Source organism: Malaclemys terrapin, chromosome 3 (genome assembly GCF_027887155.1).
Source record: "Malaclemys terrapin pileata isolate rMalTer1 chromosome 3, rMalTer1.hap1, whole genome shotgun sequence".
Classification (NCBI taxonomy): Eukaryota; Metazoa; Chordata; order Testudines; family Emydidae; genus Malaclemys; species Malaclemys terrapin.
Window position 1 is genome coordinate 98967712 of NC_071507.1, and position 27574 is coordinate 98995285.

At 39.7% G+C, this 27574-nt stretch overlaps 1 protein-coding gene across 4 annotated transcripts in view; it reads right to left on the minus strand.

The window, feature by feature from the left end:
* Positions 1-20046: 20046 nt before the first annotated feature.
* Positions 20047-27574, minus strand: part of STXBP5 (syntaxin binding protein 5) — a 182196-nt gene continuing 174668 nt past the window's right edge. For all 4 annotated transcript variants that reach the window (XM_054021714.1, XM_054021715.1, XM_054021713.1 and 1 more), the window contains 2 exons: positions 26698-26918; positions 20047-25923 (listed from right to left, as the gene is read on the minus strand). In XM_054021714.1, coding sequence (XP_053877689.1) covers positions 25882-25923; positions 26698-26918 — 263 coding nt within the window. In that variant the 3' untranslated portion in view covers positions 20047-25881. The remainder of the gene's footprint in view (positions 25924-26697; positions 26919-27574) is intronic.

The window sequence follows — 27574 nt, forward strand, 5'->3', positions numbered from 1 at the left end:
AGAGGGCACTTGACTTTAGATTTCTGGGTTTCATATCTACATCTTTTTTATTCTAATTCAGCAACCACTATTTAGTATCCATACCATGTCTCATGAGAAACAGAATAACAGAAACAGTATTAATTCTCTAAGTTGTCTCTGTTGGTTCCTCTAATTAAGATGTGGCCAATAAAGCAAGAGACTCTGTGCACACTCTGATAGAGGTTCTCAGAGCAACAACAATACCAAATATGTTTGATTTATTATTATTTGTATTCAACTAGTTCCTAGAGGCTCAACCAAGACTGAGTACCCATTGTGCAAGGTGCTGTGTACACACATCATAGGAGACAATCCTTGCTCTGCAGAGCTTACAGTCTAAATACACGAGACAATGTAGGAGAGAAAAAATAGAGGCAAAGAGGATGAAGTGACTTGCCCCAAGTCACATAGTAAATCAGTGGCAAAATTGAGAATAAAACCTCAGTGTTCTGATTCCCAGTCTAATACCCTAGCGACTATATCATCCTGTTTTCACTTTGTAATTATTCCTTTATCCTTGGATTTTAATTAAGCGTAAGCTTTGTTACATATTAGTAGCCAGTAGCAAGGAAATAGAGATAAATTAAAATACAGGAAATACAAACAGTTAAGATCTGGATGGGTCACTCTAAGTAAAACAAGTAGAACACAGGCTGGGTTGCGGGGTGGAATAAGATCAGAGAAACATTAAAGCCTAAAAACAAGTAGGCAGAGGACTGCTGGACACTTGAGCATGAAGCAGAAGAGACTTTGCAGATGTGCATGATGATAACCCTAATGACTGAAATGAATTACACCCAGTTACAAGAATGGCTGGATCTCCCTTGAAGAAATACAGACTAGCCTGCAAAAAGGAATGCCATAAGACATTAGGGAACCACGTCTCAAGGAAAAACTATTCTTGAATTAATACAACCAGAACCACACACTCTAGGACTGTTGCTGTTGCCTATTAATTGGCAAAGCAAGCAGCACAAGTGGCTAGAGACTGAATTGCACTGATAAATGTTGCCTACGGTAGGAAACAAAGATTAGCTTTTCAGCCCCAGTGCTACAAGGGTGAAAACTGTAGTGTAGATAGTGCACAGGCATTTTTACCACTGGATCATCTAATCCCCTTCTAAGCCTCCGGAAGAACTAAAACAAAATGTAAAATGTTTTCTGTAACCAGTTTCCCAATGCAATAGCGTTGCTGGAACTGAGGATTAATTCAGAGCCTAAAAGCCCGGGAAGGAAGGAAACAGAGAGTACATTAGTATTTATCTGTCATCAGCACACACAGAAAGTTGTTGAAACTAGAATATTTTTATGAAGACCTTTGGTTAATTCTTTGATTGCTGATATATCAATGGCTAAGTGTAATTTATATTTATGGCAGCAGCATTTCTACAGTGCTAGCAGTGGGGATATTAATCTTTCTTCAGTGGTAGATTGGCCAACAGTAACTTGATGCTTTTATGGTTGCTCTCTCTTGCTTTCAGTTCTAGATAAATACTTCCTGCTAGATAGTCTCTCTTAGCTTGTCTTTCTGTAGCACCTTTCTTTGAAGAAAGCCCTTTATAAACATTAAGCCCCAGAACCTTCCTGCGAGCTAGGTAAGGGGAAATATAGGGATAGTGTCTTCTGTCACTGACATGATGCTGCCACTTCTGGGTTAAATGCATCAGTAGTCCAGCAATTCACCTCAATGCTACACAACAGGTTAGGACCAAAAATGAAGAATAGTATATGTAATAGAAACTGTAGCAGCAATTATAAGTAGGCAAAGTATAGTTTTTTGGAATTTAAAATCTACCTAACTTATGAAATTCCAGAGTGGGGGAGTGATGAGGAAGACACCAAAACTCTTATGAAAATGCCATGGAAACTGTAAAGACCAAAAATAGTCCTAAAAATATCATCACTAGTAGCACAGGGCCCCTAACACCAACATCACCAGAGGTTCCTTAGAGGTTGTCTAAGTACTGACTTGGGCTGACACTGTTTAGCTTTACTGCTTTAACAGGATCACAGCACCATGGGCCAGATGTTTAAAGGTCTTTAGGCGTGTACAAAATGTAGTGAGGTGCCATGGGGATTTTCAGTGTGAGTTAGGCACCTAAGTGCTTTTGAAAATCCCACTAGGTGTCTATCTGCATCTTTGGGCAACTAAATACCTTGAAAAAATCTGGCCCATTAACTTAGTTTTAAGATGGAGTTGGAGCCTAAGCTTTTGCTGCCCTGTGTTCTTCATAACACTAGTTAGCGTGTTCCATTGTTTTGTATGTTAATGCTTGCTCAAGATTCCACACCGACAGAATCAAGAATGGTTTGTATGTCTCAGAATGCTGTTCATGCTGTGCAGAGCTCACGGCTCGATTGGCATGGCACACCTGCAGAATCCAGGCTTTTTCCTTAGATCTTCTTTTCCTATTTACAATTCTGCCCAATGTATCCATTCACTCCCTGCCCCACAGTTGAGAGGAAGCTGCTCAAACTCATTTGTAATTGTTAACAGTCTAGAAACTACCACCAGCATGTTGCCACATTATAAAATATGTATTATTTTAAAACCATGGAATACTGTGGAATTGAAAACCAAGTAAAGTGCCTGAGCAGATTGAGGCAAACATGAAACATGATGAGAATTCAAGGGGGACAAAATGTGATTTGTTAACTCCTGCAGTAGCTGAGCATAGAAGAAATCCGTCAGTCAGTATCTCTTATATAGGATGCCAGCAGAACCCCTCTCTCAGAAGAATCATTTGAGAATAGGTTTATCACAGGCTATAGAGATTATTCAGTTTCACAGCAAGGTTTCAAAGCCCATTAAATTAAGGCTTTATTTAGAAAAACAGCAGACGGTATTTTCAGCAAGCAATGATGGGTGTGCATCCTTGATGCAGAGTTAGTAGGTGGAATAATGTATCTTCATATTTTGTCTGGCACCCAAAAACAATTATTTTCCATTGTCCATTCTAAATGGCAAAGAATTGTTTCCATGTTATTTATGTGACTGCTAATACATTAGAAATGCTCAATATCTGCCGCTTGAGATGACAGCAAATTATTCTCAAAGTGATTCTCAATAGCTGGCTAAGAATCTTAATAAAAATTCAAATTCTTTTTTGGGAACATTATTGGATTTAATGATTTCATCTTTTAGAACTCTATGCATGTTTGATAAGGGCTTCTTGGCTTCAGCTGGCTAATAGATTTAGGACTAGCCAGTTTGTTCAATCCATATTCTTAGCTGAAATACTGAGCTTTGCTATTGCCTATGGCTGGCTAATGAGAATACCATAATACAGGAAGAATAATTGTTAGAAGTGGGGTAAATTGTTTTCGCTGTGCTTTATGCTACCATTATTGTTTTGAGTTTTGTATCAAACAAAGTTACCTAAACTGCCTGTGAAAGCCTTATTGCAATGTGATGGATTCCTACAATTTACCTGACAGAACAGATTGCTTTGTGGTTGTAACATAATGCTGTACATTTTGCCCCATTCCATTCAACAGCCTTTGTCTTTTAGTTTCCGAGTACAAGTTACACTTGCATTACTTCACCTTCACTGCAATGCCATGACTGGAAGCTGAGCACTTCAAGCAGACTTAAGTTGTTTTTTTTTCCCAGGAGAAAACTCAGTTCATGCAGATTTTATTGTAGTTATTGCAAACTAAGTTCTAGAGAGCAGAGACCTTTATGAAGAGGGAGACTGGCCCTAGTTGAATGAAAATACAAGTAAATTGAGCTCTGAATTAAGTCTTACAGTTAAAACAAAGTGCTACTCTGAAAAGTGATTGTTTAAAAGTGGCCCCCTACTTGCACAACAGAACAGATCTATCATGGGGCATTTGCCCCTTATGAGGAGTTAGGATCCAGTCTGCCCATGCCTGTCTTGTGAAGGCACTACCTGGTGGTAATTGAGGGTATGTCTACACTGCTATGTAAGGCCAAGTTTTTGAATGGCTCCCTTCTGTCTACGCACAAATTGTGCTAACCTAAGGCTTGAACCTAGGGTCCTAGGATACCATGGAGGTGGAGGATCCAAGCCTGAATCAAGCTGGGACCCAGGCTTCAACCCTTATTGCTTTGCACTGTAGACACAGCCCCACTGGGCTCCTACTCTGGGAGGTCACCAAAAATATCCCACAGGCTGACTTTCTTTGTCCTCTGTTCAGTCAAATTTGGTGGAAAGTCAAGTTTTCCCATACTGCACCACAAACAAAGGGCTAGAAGGTGATAGGAAGTCTGGGATATTGGTAGTTGGATTCAGGCCCACATCATGCACAGTGGATACTGGAGACCCAGCTTGTGATCTGGGTGTCAAAAATTCCTAACTTGGGGTTACAAATGAGTGTAGACTCTCAAGACCAAGGTTAACAAACCCTGGGTCTGCTAACTTGAGTTCTACTAACGTGAGGCTTACACTGCAATATAGACATATCCTGACTTCCCCAGGTGGCTGATCAGTAAATGAGCCCCAGGATCACCTGCTGTCCCTGAAGAAGAGACAAAGTGGATGGACCTCTCTGGACCCCTGACTCCAGTGAAGAATCTTACTCCAGTAGAGGCAAGAGGCCCAACACCAGTGTCATAAACTGGAACTGAGAGAACCCCTGGGGAAGAGTGTCGGTCGTAGTGAGCACTAGACTCAGGTGGGGGGAAGATGGGCTAGGAATGAACAAGTCATCCAGCTGAGATGTTGGTGTGAAAGCTTTTGTTTGTTGTGCATTGGCTTTTCTGTTAATAAATGAGACTCACCACACGGAGATGCTCTTTAGCATCTAAAGACAGGTTTCAGAGTAGCAGCCGTGTTAGTCTGTATCCGCAAAAAGAACAGGAGTACTTGTGGCACCTTAGAGACTAACAAATTTATTAGAGGATAAGCTTTCGTGGACTACAGCCCACTTCTTCGGGGCTGTAGTCCACGAAAGCTTATGCATCCGAAGAAGTGGGCTGTAGTCCACAAAAGCTTATGCTCTAATAAATGTGTTAGTCTCTAAGGTGCCACAAGTACTCCTGTTCTTTTAGCATCTAACAGTCTGTTTCGACTTGCTGGGTGAGGAAAAATCAAGTAAGAACTCACCTGCAAGACAATGTCTGCCTGCAAGGGGGAGCACCGGAGCAGCCTGGAATGATGACCTGTTTTGTGTGTGTGTGTGTGTGTGTGTGTGTGTGTGTGTGTGGAGTCACATCTGCTTAGTTCAAAAGACAGAAATAAGTTTTTATTGGCTCTTACCCTTGAGACACAATAAATATGGAATTCCACAATGCCATTTAAAAGTCCTTTCAGAGCAAAACCCCATTTTAAAGCTATGGGGGTGGGGAGAATCTCTGAAAAGACCATCTTTAATATGTTTTGTAGTGAAATTTGTAATTTCTCTGATATAGCCAATGAGGTAAAAATCTCTCAATCACCACTCTAGATATAAGAAACTACATGATCTAAAAAAAAGTATTTTTGCTGAATATGGTGTCTAGACATGGAACATAAGGACAGTTTTTCAGCCATAACCTTGAAATTACTAGCTTTAACATGGATTTAACATAGACCCTTAACGCTAGTGTAATACATTTCTTTTAGTAATGACATACAGTATTACTCTGTTACGTCTTAAGGAAGTGTGACCCAGGGACCTCCTGGTTCCAACTGGCAGAGGAGTGCATAAGGATAACAGGGATTCCCGGCTCTGGTATCTACATAATAGTTTGCCAGAGTAAGATCTCTGCTGAGAGCCTCTCTCACACTGGTCCTCAGAATCATTGAAAAATGTATGCACAGATAATATGTACAGAGTTATGTATCGATACTGAAAACTGTTCTTAAGGTCTGTGAGTTGGGACTGGTTACCAGAAGTGATAAACAAGTGAATTTCATGCAGTGTGGTTGTAGTCAGGGTGAAAATAAAATTGAACTCTTACTGGTATGGGGGCCGGCTCCGCCCCTCCCCCACCCAATGGAAGGGGGGGCCTCAGGCAGAAGGGGCAGGGCTAGGGGGTCAGTGTCCCCCAGCCAGTCCATCCACGCTGGCTGGCCCATGCCACCCGGGGCTCCAGTGGCTATTTAAAGAGCCTGGGGCTCCAGCTGCCGCCGCGGTAGCAGCAGTGGTGGCCGGAGTCCCGGGCCCTTTTAAATTGCCGGACTGGGGGCAGCTGCTCCTTTTGTCCCCCGCACTGGTGGCGACCTGGGGGGAGCAAAAGGGGCAATGACATGGCAGCGCTTTAAAGTCAGCTGTATGGGCCAGTAACGGCGGCCACTTTTTACCGGTACGCCGTACCAGCCTGTACCGCCTTACTTTCACCCCTAGTGGTAGCTGTGTTAAGCCAAGAATATTGGAGAGAAAAGGTGGGTGAGGTAATATCTTTTATTGGACCAGCATCTGCTGGTGAGAGACTCAAGCTTACACAGAGTATCCATTAAAAGATATTATCTCACCCACCTTGTCTCTCTAATATTCTGGGACCAACACTGTATACAACAAAGGAAGATATCAAATTTTGCCATCTGAAATAGAAGCTCCACGATATGAAGAAAGAGGAAGGAAAACGCAGCCATGAAGAAGAGCTCTGTGTAAGCTCAAAAGCTTGCCTCTCTCACCAATAGAAGATGGTCCAAAAAAGGTATTTCACCCAGCTTCTCTCTCTTTTTCTTTCAGGCAGGAGATGCTTATCTACCTGTCTGGCTACATGTAGACTGAGTATTATATATTTCACAATAATTGCCTATTTACAGTCTGAGCAAAATGCTAATCAAGTGATTGCAAAGTCTCCAGGGGAAATTCTAGACAGGAAAAAACAAGCAGCAGGTCTTGCCCTTTTACAAGTGAAAGCAATATATTGTTGGAACTATATCTGGGGGTGCAAAGGTATATCTAGTTATCCTTCACTGAGGGGACAAATTGCCAGCTGGCTTGTCTTATGAACAGAGGATCACAGTCTGTCTGGCTGTTTAATGCTGGGTGAGACACCTTGGGTGAGCTAAACTTTATGAAAGGGGAATGTCTTGTTAATTAAGATTAGGCTCTAGGAAGCGTATTATTTTATCTGTAACCATTTATTTCCATTAATTCTACTTGCATTGTCTCAAATCTCTGTTAAATAAATGTATAGGTTTTACTATAAACATATCTAAGTGCTGTGTCCTAAGTGCAGCTGTGATCTAAAGTGTAATTGGTAAGCTGGGATGATTTGTTACTTTGGGAGCAGAGGAGATGGGAATTCTGTGAGTGTCTAGTGGATCATGTGCTGGGCACATCAGGGGATGCTTGGAGTGTACCTATCATTAACCAGTAAAGACAGAGCAGGATCTGTGGAGGCCTGAAAGGCAGTGCTTGTGTTGCCAGAGGCTGATGGCGTTGGAGAACTGACCCATAGCAGGCTCAGACAAGGGTCCCTCATCACTAAGGGCAAGTGATGGCAAGGTGCCCCACAACCCTGGGTACTCCCGGGAAACATCACTGCAGGGTCTTGGAGTAAATGAAAATCGCATTCATTGCCTAGAGAATAATACTGTTGCCTTTCTAGAGAGTATAAAAATGAAAGCTGGGTCAAAATATAGGCATGGTTGAATGAGCTAACAGCAATGGAGTTGTGCTGTTTTGTACATTTTTTTTTGAGGATTTAGAAATTAATATATTTGAAGTGACAGTTTAAGTGCAATTGTTTACATGATTTGAGTATTTCTGTGATGAAACGAAGGACTCATCAATGTATGAACTTGAATGAAGAGTTGAAAAGGTGCCTTTTATTTTAGATGTCCAGTGAAAAAAATTTCTTAAACCATAAAATTTGGTTTCTAAACACACACACAATAAATCAGTTTGTTGTTGTGGGCTTGAGCCTGTTCCCTCTGCTATCTGGGTGAAGAAGACCAGGTCTTATATGGTCAGGGCTATGGTAAAGTTATCTGTTAGTATTATGAAGTAAAAGATAGCTATAAAATACTATTGGTTGATTGAGGTCCTATCAGGGCAATTTGCCTGAGGAAGGTGTTGTGGATGACAGCCTCTGCTTGGAAAGGCACTGAATGTCTGATGAGAAGAATCAATGTATGAAATATAGTAAGAAAAATAAAACTATTCATTAACTATGGACTGACTTGTATTGACCAACTCCAGGAAGTGCCTGAAGGGGAGTGTGGGTGAGGAGAATGTGGGTAACGATGAGCAATAGTGAGGATTTGTCTGCAATGAGAGAGAGAATAGAAATGAAATATTTGGTGAGTAGCAGAGCGCCATGGGATATTTGTCAGCCTAGAACAGTTTCCAAATACATATTTGGAAATTGACGAGTTGGAGGAATTGAGGTTTAAATATCACCCAGATTGTTTACTTACAGGTCTTTTAATCACGTTTTCAAAGCTGTGTTTAAACTGGAAGAGGAATATTTTTGTGTAACAGAGCTGAGAGCGCCTTGCTAGAATAATTACACGTGGATTGAAAAGAGATAAACTAAGTGACAATACAAATTTATCAATTGAATTATTTGATTTATTCCTTATCTAACAACCTCCTAATGTAATTAAGTGATGATTGTGAGCAAGGATGGGTAATCAGTGTGAAAATTAGCTTTTTTGTTGAATTAATCATCTGTTTACTCTGCTTCCAATCTAGTTTTTAGCTATTATTTATACTCTACTTAAGAAGATTGCAACTCTTCAGCAAAACCACTGTCTTCAGTAAAACCACAGTCAGAAAGAGCAGCTTTTCAAACTGAAATATGTGTCATTTCTCGTAGCAGTTGGATGTGCTATCCTTACTTAGTTTTGGCTTGGAAAGGAAATCATTATATTCAGATAATACTTTTCCCAGCCAAAATTATGCACTCATATGGAAAAGATTGACTGTTTAACTCCAGTAAGATCCTGTAATTTATGCATTGTGAATTTATAATAGAAGCCTATTGTAAGAAAAGGTGGTTTTCTTGGGAGAAAAACACACTCTTGAGAAAACAGATGATCTAGTGGTATGAACAAAAACTAAAGTCCTAAATTCTAATCTCAGTTCTGGCAGTGACTCACTTGAATGGTATTCTGGGCAAGTCATTTAACCTCTCCCTGGGCAATGTCCCCATCTGTAAAACCTATCCCTTACAAGGCTGTTGTGTGGATTAGTTAACATAAGTGCTAATTTATTATTATTACCAAATTATCTGGGATTCACTAAATTAGATTGAGGTAAAGGACCTGGCTGCTGCCTGGACCGGAGTCACTGTGCAAATGATTCATTCTCTCCATGTTTCTCGATTCAGAGGACACTGCAGTCAGGCACTAGCCACACAACTTTGGCTTGTGCTAGAGCTCTAGTGAGGTTTCACCAAAGTTACATCTTCAGGAAACACAAATTGGAGATGGAAAATACCTACTTATAGCTCATCCCTGCCCCTTCTCTCCACCACTCTGTGATTATAGTGTGCAGCCTTCCCTAGGGCTTGCTACAGTTAAGTTTTAAATGACTCAGATGATGGCTGCTGTTGCTTTCTTTGACAGACTATTCTACAGTTTAACACAAGGAAAAATACTGAGACACACACTTCATGGGGGTAATTCCTATATTACATTCTGTCAATAGGAGAATACCAGAGTAGTTTTTAAATTAGAAATGAGTGATTCTAAAGTAGCCTTATTAACCAGATTGATACTTCATGCTTTAGAAGTAGCAGTTCGGGCCCTGGCTAACAAATGTAGACTTTTGTTTATGGTCAGTTAGAAAACATTGTTTATTCCTCTAATCAGATTTATTAAAGAATTATACATTTTTTCAGTAATGACTTAACAAAGAAGCCAATTGTGACAGGCAGAATACAGCAGATTCTAAAATTAATTTGAAGAGACCTAGGACCACCAGGCAGTTGAGTCACAGGATGAACACGAGCCACTGCCCCGTTTCCATGTAGCCTCAGCACATTTTTTGTTACTAACATTTTTGTTCCATTGAGAAAATAAAGCTAGTACAAGCCTTTACTTCATATGGTACATGTTGATCAAACGGGTGAAGCGCCTAGAGATGCTACGTTTAGGACCATAGACTTTAGCTGGTGTTAGTTCATTGTGCAACTGCAGGGAGCATGGGTATGTCTATACCTCAAGCTGGGGGAGTAATTCCAGCTGGAGGAGACTTACTCGCCCTAGGTCCGACAGAGATCACATGCTAAAAATGTGTAGCTATTTCAGCATAGCAGCTGGAAGGGCTAACTGCCCAGACACTGTGACTATCACCTCATGAGATTATTTATCCCTCTCACTGCTCATGCTGCACTCTATATTCAGTCAGAGCTAGTGAGAGTATCTCCCCTCCCCAGCTCAGACTGCCGATATGCGTGATAGATAGGGAGAAAAAGGACTCTTGCTGCAGCCACCATGTAGCTGGTGACAGCTGATTTCCAGACTTCTGCAGAATGCTTTAAATTAAAAAGAAACACCCTTTTCTGTGCTCTCCAGAGCAAGCACAGTGAAGATGAAAGAGCCTTGGGCTTTGTAAAAACTTCATTATAAAACCTTAATGGGGGGCCAGATTTGACCTGACAGCATGTCTTGCAATGAACCCATAGTGTATCTAGTCCAGAACGTATTTATCTTTCCCCAATGGGCGGGCATGTGTCCACATCTCTCCATGTGGTTTTGCAACTATAACCTCTATTTCATGTGAGGGAGCAGTTCCATACAGTATGCATCTGCTTATAGCTGTTGGCTTCACAGTTGCTGTTTAGTCATAATTCTTCTGCTTTGCCTTGGGTTTCTAAGACTGTAGATGATTCCCCTTGACACGTATCTCAGGAGCAGCTTTTTTCCAAGGGCCTGCTGTGAAGAGTTAAGTTTTGGCTGGAGATAGTTAAAACTAAAGATACTCTTATAGAAGTAAGAGAATTTTGCATTCTTTTGCCATCTCTCTATTAGCTGAGATGCCCTGTATTTGAGTCCATGAACTCTTAGACATTAGATGGCTATTCAAGGGCAAGACTAATAGCATGGCATAAAAAAGACAAATTGATAAGTATTATAGGTCATGTAGCTTTTCTCACCATTACCATTCCTTTTTGTGGATTAGAAAAATTTCCTTGTTCTGCAGTGTTTAGATTACTGAAAGACATTACAAGCCTGCACTTGTTTAATTGCAGGTCATTAGGGAGTGATCTGGGTTCAACAAGCAAGCCTGAAGTTGAAAGCTGACTTCTCTTCCCCACCCCGACCCCAGATAAAATTTATTATGTATGCTTGGAAACATTTGCAGTCTCACTGTCTTCTAAGCACACATATTCTTTAACCTCTTGCCAAACTGAGTATCACATTGAAAAAGTGCACAGCAGTAAAGCCCTGTCCTATATCAATCCACTAGTTCATGGCTAAACTCTCTTGATACTTCTTTTGATATCAGTCCTCCTAGAAAGCCATGCATTTAGCTCAGAAACATTCTTCACATTGCTGTGAGCCAAAAGAGAACATTTTATAAAAATCTGTCCTTTGGTTTTTGTGGGTCTGTGTTTGCAGTTCTGGCTAGGAATGAATGGGTCTGGATCCACAAAGGGACTTAAAGATTGCAATACTCAGCCTCGCAATTGCTAACTTTTAGGTGACTTGAAAAATCACTGGAATCCACAAACCTTGAGTTAGATGCCCAGCCTCCCTATACAATACATGGGGAGAGAAAGGCACCCAAAAATGGGGCCCACAAAAGCCAGCACATTAGGTAGGGAGCTGCCTAAACTAGCCACTGGGCGATGCCAAGAAGGGGGCTGTGGTGGCTAGTCTACACCGGCAACGCTAAAGCGCTACCGCGGCAGCACTTTAAAGTGGCTTGTATAGTCATGGCAGAGCGCTAGGAGCCAGCGCTCTAAAAAACCCACCTCCACGAGGGGTGTAGTGCCCAGCCCTCGGGTACTGTTTGCACTGGTGCTTTACAGCCCTGCAACTTGCTGCACTCAGGGGTGTGTTTTTTCACACCCCTAAGTGAGAAAGTTGCAGCGCTGTTAATTGCCAGCATAGACAAGCCATCCAAACTCTGTGAGGAGGGCAGGGTTTATCTCTGCCTGTGATCCACAGCCCTGAACCCCTCTCCTGGAGTCAGGTGGTTGAGATGTCCAAGCTCCTGTGATGGAAAAAAAATCAATAAATGGAAAAAATGATATTAATAAACTTCTTATAGCTTATTCTTATGCCAGGTCATGATAAACCTTCCTGTGTCTTTACTGACGCTTAAGAGCTATTTATCATCTTTCATACATACGATGAAAAGTACCTCACATGCATACATTTTTGTTTAATTATATGAAATATTCAAGCTATTCAAGGGAATTCCAGAAGGCTTCTGCTTTCTTTTACCCTAGGGACAAGCAACTGTCAGGAAGAAAACCCCTCCTTAGCCATAAAGGCATGTTTATTACCTCTAAGAGTGTTATACAAAGTCAGAAGAGCTGCATTCTAAACCTTACCTTGCTTTAACTTTCTATGCCAATTTCTCTTATACTACATTTTGAAAAAAGGATGTAAGCTTGGTTGCGACTGGGGTGTTGTACAGAATGTTTGATAGTTTTAGTTAGAAAGACTGAACCTGGTAAACATGATTTGGTCTAAAGGACTTCAAAGAAGTAGCACTGAAGATCCGTATCAAACCATAAAACCTATGGGTAAAGTGAGCCCTGTCCTCCCCCTCTTTGCAAAGAAAAGTCTCTAAGAAAAACATATGTAATTGGAAATTTGTATATGAGAGATCCCCTTTATCCTTAGAGCCTAGGCAATTCCCTGCTTCCATCCCCCGGGCAGCATCAACTTCTCTATTCTTACAGATTTGTATTTCTAGTATTTCCATTTTGGCAGTTCTGGCTCCAATTCTCCCCTCTACACCCTGGGATTTCCAATGAGAAACCTCAGATGGCATTAATGCTGTTTCAGCTACTTTAACACTCATAGAATTGCTTCTGCAGTTGCTACTGTGCAACTTTGGCAGTGAGTTTACTTATTTTTCCCCCTTCAGGAACAGAGGGAGTGGGGTTGCAGGATCTCTGTGCATCTTGGAAGACCCACTAGTTAGTTTTGGGTGCCAAGTCCTCTTCTCCTATCAGAATAATAAGCAGGAAACTCTGCACGTCAATATTCAGTTTGCTGCCACTCCTGAGGAAAAGCCCACACAGGAGAATTTGGCATTTAGTGTGGGGTGTGTTTTAAGATTCCCTAGGCTTTCCTCTGATTCTGCAGATAACATATGGAGTAGTGAAGCCTACCATACAGCAGGTCAGCTGTTTATTCTGTGATTGTGTTGTGAATCTGACAGACAATCAATGTTCATATGGAATCTATGAAAAAATTATCATTACAGTGTGTGGCTGAGAACAGTCATTAGAGGTTAAGTGATTTATGCTTCTCTAAACTCGTACAAAAAGCCACAATTTTTTTGTGTTGTAAACATCAAGCTGGAACTGAAAGCAACATTCCATAATTCCTCTGCCAGTGACACATTTATGCAGCAGAGCAGTATCATAAAGGATGAGAAGTTTGTTCTCAAGACAGATTTTCAACTTTACAGATGATTAAAATGGTCAGTAACTCACTCCAAGGCCATTGAGAACAGAGGTATTGCTATACTCAAACAGGTAGTCAGGCTGTTAAAAGAAATATTTAGTTCACCTACATACACAGGACGAGTGGTAGTAGCCCACAAACTGTTCCCTGCACTAATCTCAGTGATTGTCAGATTCAGGTTAGCAGCAGGGAACTCCTCCGCAGTTATTCTCTTAACAATCCCTACAGCAAGCAGAGAATATCATAGGTCAGGACTGTGCTAGTTACATAGAAAGTGCACCTCCTCTTGCATTTGCACAAGGACTAACACAATAGGTGGGACCTGGCTGAGGCCTCTGGGCAATACTGAAATATACATTTGAAAAGAGATACAGGGTAAAAATGTCAGTACTGGCTAAGTGATTTGGGAACCTACGTGCCATTTTCCCAAATGAACTGGGTCCTTCTGAGTTTTTCAAAAGCACCTAAATGCCATTGAAATCAGCAACTTTCTAGAGGAGTTAGTCACTTAACTCAATATGGCACTTTTCTAAATCTCACTAGGACCTAGCAGCTGTGATACACATAGCTGGTTCAGGTGGCCCCTTGAACAAGCCAACAATGGTTCAAGTCAAATCAGCAAGAAAAGAGCTGAGTCTGTACACATAACAGTCAGAAGGCCCCGAATCCTCAGGACATTCAGCTCTGTTTACCTCTCTTGCCCCTTCCATGCAGTTACTAGCAATCCAGTGCTAAGGATGTAGTGTGACTCCAGATTCCCAGGGGTGTCACTGAGACCAGAATCAGGCATCTCTATCCTAATTTCTGTGGTACTGACCTGAAGTACAATGGAACTATTTGGCACTGTTGCACACTTTGTCCTGTTTATATGCACAGGAGGAGTAGGGTTCTAGGCAGCAGCCCATAAACTGTTCTCGTCTCTGGGATTAGCATATGCAGGTGGTGGGGGTTTGGACGATCAGCAGGGAACTCCCCTGGAACACGTTACTCCTTTAAAAACAAACTACTTTTAAATTATATAAACGATTTTTAGTCAAACTAAAGCAGACATATTAATCACAGCTGTTTGAGCTGCATTCACTTCTGTTGCGTGTCTCAAGTTTCCAGAGTCAAACTGTAACTGCTCTGAGGAGAGAAACTGGTGACTTTTCTAAGCGGAATAGTGGAACAATGGAATAGAAAAATTTGGCTTCTTTCTTATCAACGGTGTCAATCAAAATTTTGTCTCTGGTGATGCAGTCAGCCTGAAACTAAACATGAAGCTTCAGGGCTTAGCAAAAAGAGCGAAGAAATGAGAATTCCAGGGCCTTTTAGGTTCACTTCTAACATTGATTTTTAAATGTCCTAAAATGAATTAAAAAGGAAGGGTTTAGAACACTTGTGGATGCTGTGAAGTCACATGCAGAATTTGAGGCTGGCAACTGCTCTAAAAGATACTGTAAATCTTAACAGGCTCATGACCAAGAATTTGCAGTAGTGATCCTTCATGACTCCCATTCGAGCAGTTATGTACTTGTTGTTGCCCTTCTTGCCTCAGTGCCCTGCAGCTCTTGTGAAGAGTTTAAGAAACTTGGGGTTGTCATTATGCAAATCACAGCATAACCCAATTGTTAGCTGTCTTTTGTAGCTCAACATCTTAACAATGATCAAGATGCCTGGTAAAATGTAAAGGGGAAAGTTATTTCATCTTAGAATATTTATGCAGTGTTTAAGGTTAAATGAATGTTCCAAAAATCTGTGCATCTGACAAGATGATGAAGACTTGTTTTTTCCATTAAGAACACAACTACTTTGAGATGTTGTACAGTAATTTTTGCCAGTGGCCAATGCAGAAATGCTAGCTAGGACTGCCCTCCTGTGGCAATAGAATGCTCAACCTTGTTTGCTTATAACAAGTGAACAGGACTAAGCACAGGGGTAGTCAATAGGCAAACCACAGGCCAAATCTGGACCAGCAGATGCTCTTGAATGGACCCCAAAATTTTTATGTATTTATTATTATTTTCATCTCTGGAGTCTGGACCTTGACCAAGAAATTTGGACCTTGACAAAAAATAATAGACTACCCTGACTAGTATGTACACAAAACTATTAATAAGTAAGGCCGGGGGCCATTGTGATTATCAATTCTGATCTGCATAACAGGTAATTCCCCTGAATTAATTTGTTTCTGAACAGGTTTTTGAGAAACACATCCAATCCTGCTTTTAAAAATTGCCAGTGATGGAGAATCCAATACATTAATTACCATCACCATCACCTGAGCCCTTTTGACTGCAGTGTGGCAATGGGAGCTCAAGTTCAGCTGATGATCTGCCCCAACTCATTTTCAGTCATTGCTTTCCAGGATAGAGTCCCACCCGTGTGTAAGTCTGACTTATATTCTTTGTTTCTACATGTATAATTTTACATTTTGCTTTATTAAAATTCATATTGTTTGCTCAAGCAAATTTACCAAGTAATCCAGATTGCTCAGTATCAGTGATCCATCCTCTTCCTTATTTACCACTCCTCCAATCGTTGGATGAGCTGCACATTATCACTGATGATTTTGTTTTCTTCCAGGTAATTGATAAATTAGATAGTGTAAGCTTAAGAACCAATTCTTGTGGGACCCCACTAGACACCCCCCCCATGACAATTCCCCATTTACAATTGCATTTTGAGATTTATAAATTAGCAAGTTTTTAGTCCATGTAATCCACCATGTTAACAGAATTATTTAGATAGCAAAGTCAAGCACACAAATGTTTGGAAATGCCAGATTTATGGCTTTCTGTGTAATCTTAATTCTGCCTCGTCTACACTGAATTAGGCAGGGGTTCTGTAGTAAATGTGATCATGTGATTAAAGATATCAGAATGTACACACAGGTTGCATGGGCAGCAGTAAATCTGACACTTAACATTTGAGTGCTTGACTTGGCAACCTAAATAGTGTTAAGGTTTTTTATTTTGCAGGACGGGGCGCGGTCTTTTAAAAAGAAAAAGCTTAAATATTCTTTTATGTGCAAGTGGCAATCCCCCATCAGATAGCAGCCGCACCTTTAACACTACAGCACAGACTGCTATCACTTATTACGTTATAATATAAAAAATAATAGCTTGCAGAAGCTGTTATCCCAAAGAGGGATTGGATGTTGAATCCTAGGTGTGGTCACCTGAAAGGATGGGTAGGAGAGCCCAGCCTGGCTTGTTTGTCTTCCTCTCCTACCCCTGAAGTTAAGGATGTGCCTGCCCTCTTTGTAGGGCCCTACCAAATTCACAGCCATGAAAAACATGTCACAGACCATGAAATCTGGTTTCCCCCTGTGAAATCTTTTTTCTGTGCGTGTTTTTACCCTATACTACACAGATTTCACAGGGGAGACCAGCGTTTCTCAAATTGGGGGTCCTGACCCAAAAGAGAGGTTATTTTAGGGGAGGGGAGGTCACAGTATTGCCACCCTTCTGCGCTGCCTTCAGAGCCTGGTTGTCAGAGAATGGCAGCTGTGGTCGAGCACCCTGGCAGCAGCAGCGCAGAAATAAAGGTAGCAGTACCACAACTCCTCTTACAATAACCTTGTGACCTCCCCCCCCCCACCACACACACAATTCCTTTTTGGGTCAGGACTCCTACAGTTACAATACCGTGACATTTCAGATTTAAATAGCTGAAATCATGAAATTTGTTATTTTTAAAATCCTATGACCGTGAAATTGACCAAAATGGACCATGAATTTAGTAGGGCCTTACATATGTGATATACTGGGGAGGTGGATGGGGTCAGAAGACTGGACGATTGGGATCAGGGGTGTTTGGTGGAGGGAGCTTAGCCCTGTCCCTGCCCCATTAGGGTTCCCAGAGAGGGTGTGGATACTGGGGCCATGTGCCAAGTCCAAGGGAAGCACAGCCTGGATTTTTTCCCCTCTCCACTTCCCCACTACAGCTACTCTGGCAGCTCCGAGTCCAGCCCAGCTGCATAAGCCCAGCTTTAGAATGTTTGTGATTAGTTATTTCGGCACCGTGCCAAAACTTCCCGGACAAATTCAAGTGAGAGAGGGGCTAATAATTTCTCTCTCAGCAAAAGCTGATTTCAGTTGGTGGTACAACTTGTTGCCAGTCAAGCTCTAAATGTAGGGGTTGCCAGCAGCTTGCATCATTCCATCGGAAAAGACTGGAGGCTTTGCCATAGCTTCAAATAACCTGTTTTACTTTTTTTTTTTTTTAAACTGAATTGAATACATGGAATACCCCTCATTTCATAGTAAATTAAATTTTAATCACTACTTTAAAACTTATAGTGTACTGCATAATTTAGTATTTAAAATGCATAATTATAATAGAAGCTACAAGAGGGAAGCTGGAGGTTTTGGGGACTGAGCACCTAGGGAAGATGTAAAATGCAATTTGTATTTGAGCAGGTGGATGTTAAAAGAGCCAGTAGTGTAATATTTAATGTTGATAGTAAAGTTGACATTATTCAGTTTCAAAATCTACACTCCCCTGAGATGAATGGGGCAGTTCGCACATCTTACAGCTATTATTTCAGGTTGTCTCCAGACTCAGGAAAATATCACTGCATTAAGTCTTAGGCTTGGTCTACATTTGGAAAGTTTTTCATCACAACGATAAAGGCCAGAAGCAATTTTATAATTGAAAGTTAGAAACGAACAGCTGCAATTCAACAGGCACCATATCACAGCATTCACAGTGCACTGACTTCATCAAAGGAAGTTCACAAATGTCTCTATTCCCAGAGAGTGAGAATAAAGAAAATATTTAATTTGGTCTCTTTACTAAATATCTAATAAAAAGTGAAACAATCTTAAAATGGCAGTAGAGAAAAAAATTGCCTTATAAAGTCTATTTTGCAAAATGAGTGATCAGAACTGTCTGCTGGGAGTCCCAGGGCTAGCTTAGAGTCATAGCATTTAAGGCCAGAAGATAGAACCAGATCATCTAATCTGACTTCCTATGTATCACAGGCCACTAAACACCACCCAGCCACTGCCACATCAAGCCTAACCAACAAAATTAGACCAAGTACTATAACCCTCAGGAGAATTAATTAGTATGTGCCACAGGGAGTGAGGTACACCAATGCCTGAGGCCTCTGCAATGCCAGGGAAATTATATGAGATATACCCAGATGATCCTAGGAAGCGATCCGTACCCTATGTTGCAAAGAAAGGTGGGCGAAAAAATCCAAGATGACTGCCAATTCCTTCTTGACACTGAATTTATAAGCAAGACCCACCTGCCAAGTATCTGAGGACCAGCTCACTGCATTGATTGTCATCTCTCCAGCTGGGCCATCTTTGATGCTCCAGAGGAAGGAGACAAAACCAATACATTGTGGGAATAATACATATCATCATGAAACTTCCTGATAAGCAGCCTCCTGACTTTTTTGTACAAAAATACATTTATAAATTTTTTATGAGTTTTCTGGTCCCCCATTTATGCTTAGAAGCATCTTTTGGATAGGTTTTTGGACCCCATCGTCCAATATACTCAGGTCCAACCCTTCTGGACTGGCTGAAAGTCTCCCGGAATTGATCTCCTGGTGGCTACTGAAATCAGTCTGGGAGATTTTAATAGGCCGCTAAGTCCGATTGGTGGCACAGCAGGGCTAAGGCAGACTCCCTACCTGTCCTGGCTCTGCATGGCTCCCAGAAGCAGCCAGCACGTCCCTCTGGCTCCTAGACACAGGGGCAGCCAGGAGGTCTCTGCACGTTTTTCCCCACTCCAAGCACTGACTTCACAGCTCCCATTGGCCATGAACCGCGGCCAATGGCAGCTGCGGGGGCAGTGACTTCAGGCACAGGTAGTGCACAGAACTGCCTGGCTGCCCGAGCCTAGGAGCCCGACATGCCAGTCGCTTCTGGGAGCCGCCCGGCCAGAGCCCACACCCCAACCCTCTGCCTGAACCCCCTCTCGCACCCCAACCCCCTTCCTGCACCCAAATTCCCTTCCAGAGCCTGCATCTCTGCCCCAGCCCTGAGCCCCATCCCACAGCCCACACCCCGTCCTGCACTCCAACCCCCTGCCTCAGCCCAGTTAAAGTGCATGAGGGTGAGGGAGAGTGAGCAACAGAGGGAGGGGGGATGGAGTGAATGCAGGCGGGGCCTTGGAGAAGGGGCAGGAGGCAGGGCCAGGGTGTTAGAGTTGCCAAGTGTCTAATCGCACAAACCCAAACCCTTCCATATTTGTGTGCACATTTGCCTGCTCCTTGCTGTTCATTGTCACTTTCAGTTCTGCTCTGGCTGCTGCTGTTACTGGTACACACCATCTGTGGAGCTTATTGGAGGGCATACATCAAACAAAAAATGAAACTAATATACCCAAATTGCTGTCAAATGCACAGAAACTAAACTGTTCTAACAGTACTATGCACCGAATTTTCAGACAATATGTTTGTCAGATGGGGAACATCCTTTCTGAATAGAGTAACTGGGTACTATACAATACAACGAAACAAGATGTACAGATCACATTCAGTAGAAAACAATTAACCACTAATTTAAAAAAGAGTCAGTTTGATCTCTTTCAGGAGAAATTTGAGTAGTTTATTTTGCCCAATCAGAGCCCTTCAGCATAATGAGACATTCATATACACATATATGAACATTTTTCTGACACATTCATGTATAATACATCTTTCATTTAAAATACCAGCTGCACAGGTATTTTTTATTTACAAAAATATTCCATACTTAATTTTAACTGTTTTGTTATGATGACAGTTGAATTCAAGTACAAGTAAAATAACTCTACACAATCTAACATGTGTTTGTAACAGTACAATTTGCAGTTCATATGAAACTATATTTGTAGACAGATGGATTTGCAACCCTATCTAAAATGCATTTCCCAGTAATAACCCTCAAGAGCTAGGGGGGCTCAGCAAGACTTAACTGAAAAATAAATTGCAATGAACAAAAAACCAGACCAAAACAAAATAAAAAAACCACCATACACATGTACAAAGATATACATAAAGCAAGAACTGTACCACAAGCATGCTTACCCAAAAAGTGGGCAATATTAGAAAAAATTACCGATGTTTTTCATTTTTCCATTGTGCTGGTACAATGAAGCAGTAGCATAACTAGAAAGCAGCATGTTTCTTCTAGTTCTAACCACTGAACCATAATGGAGCTCAGGTCTACAGTAACTTAGTACAGTTTATTTACATTTTTAAAAAGGGAATATTTAAAATATGTTCCCCCCTCTTGCATTGCCTGTTGCTGAATATTATTGGTGCTCCATATACACCTCCTTACATGTTTTAAACAAACAAAGTTTAATGTCTATGAATCACTCTTGCCTGGTACTATATAATAAGTATTAATAAAAGGCATGCAACTGTCAAAAGAAATTACTACAGTTGCATAACAAAATTAAAATAGTTTTTAGTGCTTTAACTTGAAAAATTAAAAGTAATACTGATTTAGTCACATCTTGTAGTTGATTTTCTGATTACATCTCTACCGTTAACTGCTATCTGGATCTCTGGGCCTGGAATTCATTACTCTTTCCTGAAGTGTAAAATATTCCAGAAATACACTGCTATCTTGAAACACTATAACCAAATATAAGGTTTACAGTACATTTATACAAGACACATGATGATTAGAAACGGGCATAATTTAAACAGCTTTGCTTTTCAATGTAAGTTAAACTGTCAAAATGGAAATAAAGTTAAATCAGTTACTTCAGCAGATCCACATACATTTTTCACTTTATCTTCACCCCTTCCCCGTCCCAAAAGTTAATTTCTGTCTACAAAGTATTTAAATTTTTTGAAGTGGCAGCAAAGTCGTTAAAATCCACAGGAAAAGATTCACATAAGACTATATAGGAAACTGGTTAGAATGAGGAAAAAGTGCAACTGAGAAATTACTCTGTAAAGGAAGGCAATCATTGCACACGATTCCAACACCACACATCAACACAGCACTGCAATTGCAATCCAATTTCCACCCAGGTAAATCAAACCATGAATAGAAAGAGGAAGGCACTTCAGCCACAGACAATATGCTTTTTAAAACATTCTGAAAACAAATAATATTGATCAGCAGGTACAAAACTGATGAAGAACCAAAATTAGTGAACTAGAAAAGGAAAACTTTAATGACAAAAATACATAACTCCCTTTTAATATTTGGAAATTTATTAAAAAAGCTGAAAAAAATACCTGAAAAACTAGTAGTTTGTTATATATAGATATATCTATATATATCTATATATATATCTCTTAAAACAAAAAAATTATGGTAAACATCCAACAGCAATCTGCAGCTATTGAGAGAGGTTTTACAGTTAGGTTTTGTTTTTTGAAAATAATACTTTCCCTTCCCTTTATTTTGAAATGTTCCAAAAGGGAGGTTACAGTAAGAAAGAATGATTAGTTTCTGCAGAATATTTCTAAAGAAGAAAATGGGCTTTTTTTTGTTTAGTAATTGTATCTCTATATGAGATATGAATGTATTTTCTTATTATAAGCTTAAAACATAACTTTTTGTATGGATAATATACATACTTTTTAAGTACTTTGACTTAAATTTTAACACAAGTTTTTTAAATTAAAGGTAAAAGTGTACATATATAAAATCTTCTTTTAAAACTAAAAGTATTTTATAACAGTATGTATAAATATAACAGATTGCCACTGTATGATCTTGAAACAAATCTGAAAGTGTTGTTGTAATTTAAAAACCACAGATGCTGACACAGGGTAAGTGCCTTTCATTAGATTCTATATTGTATATATTTATATACACAATGTTTGCTGACTTAAAAAAGCACACATTTTCTAAGCTATATTCTAAACTGTAATTATCAGTTGTGAAGACTAGTCTGTTCTAAGCATTGTGTATTATATGAGTGTTTATATACAAATAATGAATCAGAACTACAGAAATATGGAAAGTAAAATTGAGGAATAAAATACCAAGCTTTTAAAGTGCAGGAAATAATTTCAAGTTTAAAGTTCAGGTCAGATCAGTGCTATTTATTAAGCCAGGAAAAAAAATTCACTGCCAAAAAAATCACCTTTGGATATAGCTTTCTAATGTAATTGTCATGCAAGGAGTATCTCAAGCAAAACATATATATAAAAACAGACAAAAATAGACTTGTAAATTAGTGTAAAACTTTCCAATTGACCATTTCCAAAGAACAAACCTCTCTGGAGATGTGGGTGGTGTAATAGTTTCAGACTTATTTGGAATATGCTTATGTTTATATGAAATAACATTCAGAAAAAATTACAACTTGGCAGGATTTCTAAACTCAAGAAACGCTTCTTCAGTTTAAGATAATTAAATTAAATGTGATACACAACATTTAACACAAGTAGCAGCAGTTTCTTGCACTTCCATAAAAAAAAGAGAAAAGTGTAATAGTTCAGTTGTATTCTGATATTTTTCCAAACACAGAAAAGCTAATCAACAGGATAAAAGGTGATGTCTCCCCTCTGTTTGAAATGTGTATAAAATTTGTCCAATAATAGCAAATAAAATGCCACATAGCTTCTGTATCACAAACTTCCTTCCAAGGAAAAACACTGACAAGCAACATTTTAGATTAAAAAGCAATTAAAATTGGCTATGTAGTCCCTATAATTGACTAAAGAGCCATTGTGCGTTCATTTTGTAAGCAACGATCATTTCACTAATTTTTCAAACTAAGTTTTATATACCATGACACATGAGAAACAAACTATGCTAAAGAAAATATGAGACTCTTCAGTGCCTAAGAAACAGACATCTTCCCTGTTCTAGTATATGCTCTCTCATTCCTTCCTATTTTGCTTTGCTTGCTGATGGATGTCAAATGCTTCATTCTGGGAAGACTAAGCAAGACTTCCCTCTTAATCCGATGGGAGCGTCCATGGATCTGACATCACAACTTAGAGCATCTCTCCCAAAGACTGATCAGAGTATCTTCTTGGATAGATTCCTGTTGCCCTGAAATGCAGTTCCACTGGGCGAAAGTAACAGGGTGAATTTAAGGGTGAGGGAAAAATTAAACAACCACTTCAGAATTTCTTTTTAAATTGATCTAATGTAAGTTTATCTGGTTTTCTGCTGCTGGATTGCAAGCAAATACAAAATTAATTTATATTTAATATACAGTAGGCAAACTGACTGCAAAAATGAAACAGGTAACATATAGAAGAGATGAAACAAATATGTGGCCAAAATAACTGGAGCTAATATAACCCTTATCTATATGGAGAACTATCAAGAATTTAGGATGCTGCTGCTTTGCATTTTCATGTCCACATCAGTAACTGCTTTCTTTGATGCATCATTTTTTTCCTAACAAAAATTTAAATACATAGTCAGACTTGTTATTTTGTGTGATACAGCACAGAATGGCAGGATGTGTGGTACACCCTCAAGTGCTGATAAATCAAAAGGCAGTCAGTGAATTCCATTAACTTCCTCACCCCAAAATAAAATTAAGTTATTTCACCAAAGCATACAAATTCTGAACACATTTTCTGGGACAAAACTTACAATCTTTTGAACTGTATTAAGAATAATTAACCCTTCACATCTTGCATCTCTCAAATAATAAGCCAAATTTACTGTAAACTTGTATACCCATGACAGCATTTTTCAATTAGATATAAACATAACAAATTTTGCCCTGCGAATACCTAAAGAGGAGTGCATGACAAACAGATAGAGCTCTGGTGCTAGAAGGACTTTATCTTAATGATTCAATATGGAAAACTTTTCAGAAAACTTCTCCGCTGTTATTTTCTAACTATGCCCCTTGCAAAACACAATTAGTCACTATTTCTAATTTGAGATTAAAATAATGAAATCACTCAGTTTTTACAATGCAAACATTTTCTTCTAAGGAATTTTTTTTCTTTCTTTCCAACTCTGTTCATCCTTACAGTTATGGCTTTGGTGCAACAGTCATATGCTAACAAAATATGCTGCTTTGATTTAGCACAAATGCTTAAATTTTTTCCTGCCCAAATTTAAAGAGTGGTCCTCCACTCCATGAAATACTGAGAACCTCTTAATTGTTCATTTTTAGTATCACACTCATTTACTGAAAAGATGGTTTTGCAGACTAACTCCAATTTTTAAGTAGGTCTTGAATGTTTGAAGCTACTAAAATACAGACTTGTACAGTAGCTCTACAAACAGGATTTAAGAAATAAACTAAAAGACTTATAGCTACTTAACATTAGATGCTTGCCCTTATCCTTGAAACAGCATTTTCACTGAGTTTAAAACTGTTTCAAACCTGAGTCCAAGGTTATTTGATTTGGTAATGAAGAACTAAAAGGGGATATAAGTTAGCTACAGTTTTTGCTTAGAACCATCTCAACAAATTTAATTAAATGGCTGTAAAGATATTCTGTTAAACATTTATAAAAATTCACAGGATGAATGAAACCGATCGCCAATGCCAAACATTTTACAAACTGACCCAATAACTAGTTGGTTATTTTTTGGGTGGGTGGTTGAGGGTAGTGGGAGGGGAAGTGGGGAAGATTTAGCTGAATGAAAGAAGACACATAAGAGACACTGAAGTATTCTTCTCACTACAATGGAGATGTTTTCACTTTTCACTTCGCACAGCCATAACACAAATGAAAACTCCCAGCATGAAACACAATTCAGTCATGTTATTCACTTGATTTTTGTTTAATGCAAAAATGTTTTATCCTTTTGTTTTGTACTTGACAGAGTATGATGTGAATACAAGAATACTAGATCAGGGGTCCTAGAAGAGACTATGAACAGGTCAACTGTATATACATTTTCAATATGGATCTTTCAGACTTCCAGCTTGTCTGATCAAAGAGATGGTAGCAAACAGAGTATAACTCTTCTTCAGTAATAATGGAAGGGAGGGTAGGTGAAGTCAGCTATTTATAGTTCAGTAAGACAAACACAACTTTATTTCAGCTCTTGGACCCCTGATTTATTGCCTCTCCTCACAGGAGGGTGAAACATTGGCAGCAGTTACAACAGAAACTTTTGGCATATGACATATTAACACAGGCTTGATCCTGCATTGCCACTGCCCATCTTGCATCTTTTTCCCTTTGCCTCTCTTCTCCAAGTGTCCCGTGTCACCTGCTCTGTTCCCAAGCTCTGAGCAAACCCACAGCTACGACAAACACTCAAGTTTTTGTGTCTGTCTGTTTTAAATATAATGCTCCTCAGTTAAAGCCATATGACTGAGGTAAAACTGTGTATGATTTGTGCTAGGAAACAACACCATCCAATAGACAGTGAATACTCCTCCAACTCCAATGGTCCTGCAGAAATTAATTAAAAGAAAAAAAGGACATTTTTCCTCCTCAAGAGAAAGTTAAATTGATCTATTTGGATGTAGGTTGTCAGAACTGGTACCACTTCTTATCTTTGTGCTTCATCATCATCTAAAAATAAACAAAAAAGTAAAGATATAAATACGATTAACATTTCCATACAGTGCCACAGACATGCAGATACACAATTACAAAAAAGATAATCAGTTCTTTATTTTTCATTATCTCACAAAGCTTTTTAACATTGAGATGAATTTCTTCAACAATAACATCAGCAGATTCCATCACAAATCTGCTAAGCGTGCATATGCTGCTGCCTTTCTGGCTCCTGATTGTGAGGGTAACAACTCAACAAGGACCGGAAAGTTGAGTGGCAGGTAGCAAGACAGACAGAGATCTGGAGGGCCAGCAATGAGGATATCTGTTCCTGGTGGCTGCTCAGAATGATCAAACTGGGATTTCTGCAATTGTTTGTATGCAGTTGGTCTATCTGCAGCTAAGGTCCTCGGGGCTCATGTGCATAGTGTAAATAGAACATGTACATAACGTAAATAAAGTACAGTTAAGAGACTCGACTCCATGACATGAATTCCTTTAACAATGGAAACTAACCTGCAGTATCCACCATGACACATGCCAGATAGGCACAGTTCAGCTCTGTAAAAAATTCCTATATGGTGAGGCTGGTTACTTTAATAGCAGACATTGTCAGCTTAACCATTAGGGGGAAACGTGATGCGCCATAGGAAGACAAAGGAAGTGTTAAGTATTAATCATATTGATTCCCATTTCTTGCACATTTCTCTTTTTCAGTGAATATAAAGTTACTTGCACATCTTACACAACTCTGATATAGTAACATGTTGATGCACTAAAAGGACTCACCTCATGAGCATGTTTGGAGAAAGAATCAGCACTACTTAGCATAGCAGCTGTTCTTTCGTCCAATTCTCCTAGTTTCTGCCCTCTTTCATCTAGTGCAATCCTGGCTCGTGCTAGTTCACCGATTACTCCAGATGCTGATCCTTTAACACCTTCAATACCACCAGGCCCTGGGATATGCTGAGCAAGACTTCTTGATGCCTTTCCAGATGCTGATTCTCCAACTATATATATTCAAGGAACAAGATACCCAAAACAGAAAAATAAGGCTTCCTATAAACTGATTAACTTTTCAGTGGTAACATTAGACACTGTTTAACTCCAACTTCAAAGCAGAAAAAACTAGGAATTTAACTCAAAATGATCATCCATTTAGTCGTTCTGTTTGCCTAAAACAATACTACTGTTTAAAAAATTCTATTAACCTCACATCATATGCTACTGTAAAATTACTTTTTTCATTAGCCAAAAGAGGGGCCAAATTATTTTTCACTTAGAACACCAAATAACTAATGGCAGACCTGACTAAAAATTATACTGATTATTTGATATTTGTGAGGTCAATTAATCAGAGAAAAATAATTTTTTATAGTAATCTGTTTAAGTCTTAGCTTAAGAAAACAAAATGGTGTCAGATATCAAAAAGAAAAAAAATTACTTGTCATTTCTGGAGCATTATTTTTTAAAATTTCCATTTCAGTTTATTCTTACTGCGATCGAAATATGCACATTTCAGGTTGAAAGGGTTCAGGGCCGGCTCCAGGCACCAGCCCACCAAGCTTGTGCTTGGGGCGGCACCTGGAGGGGGGCGGCGCGGCGCTCCGGCTCCCTGGCCCCCGGGGAGAGCGGGGCCACGGCCGGGCTCGCCGCCCTCCCCCCC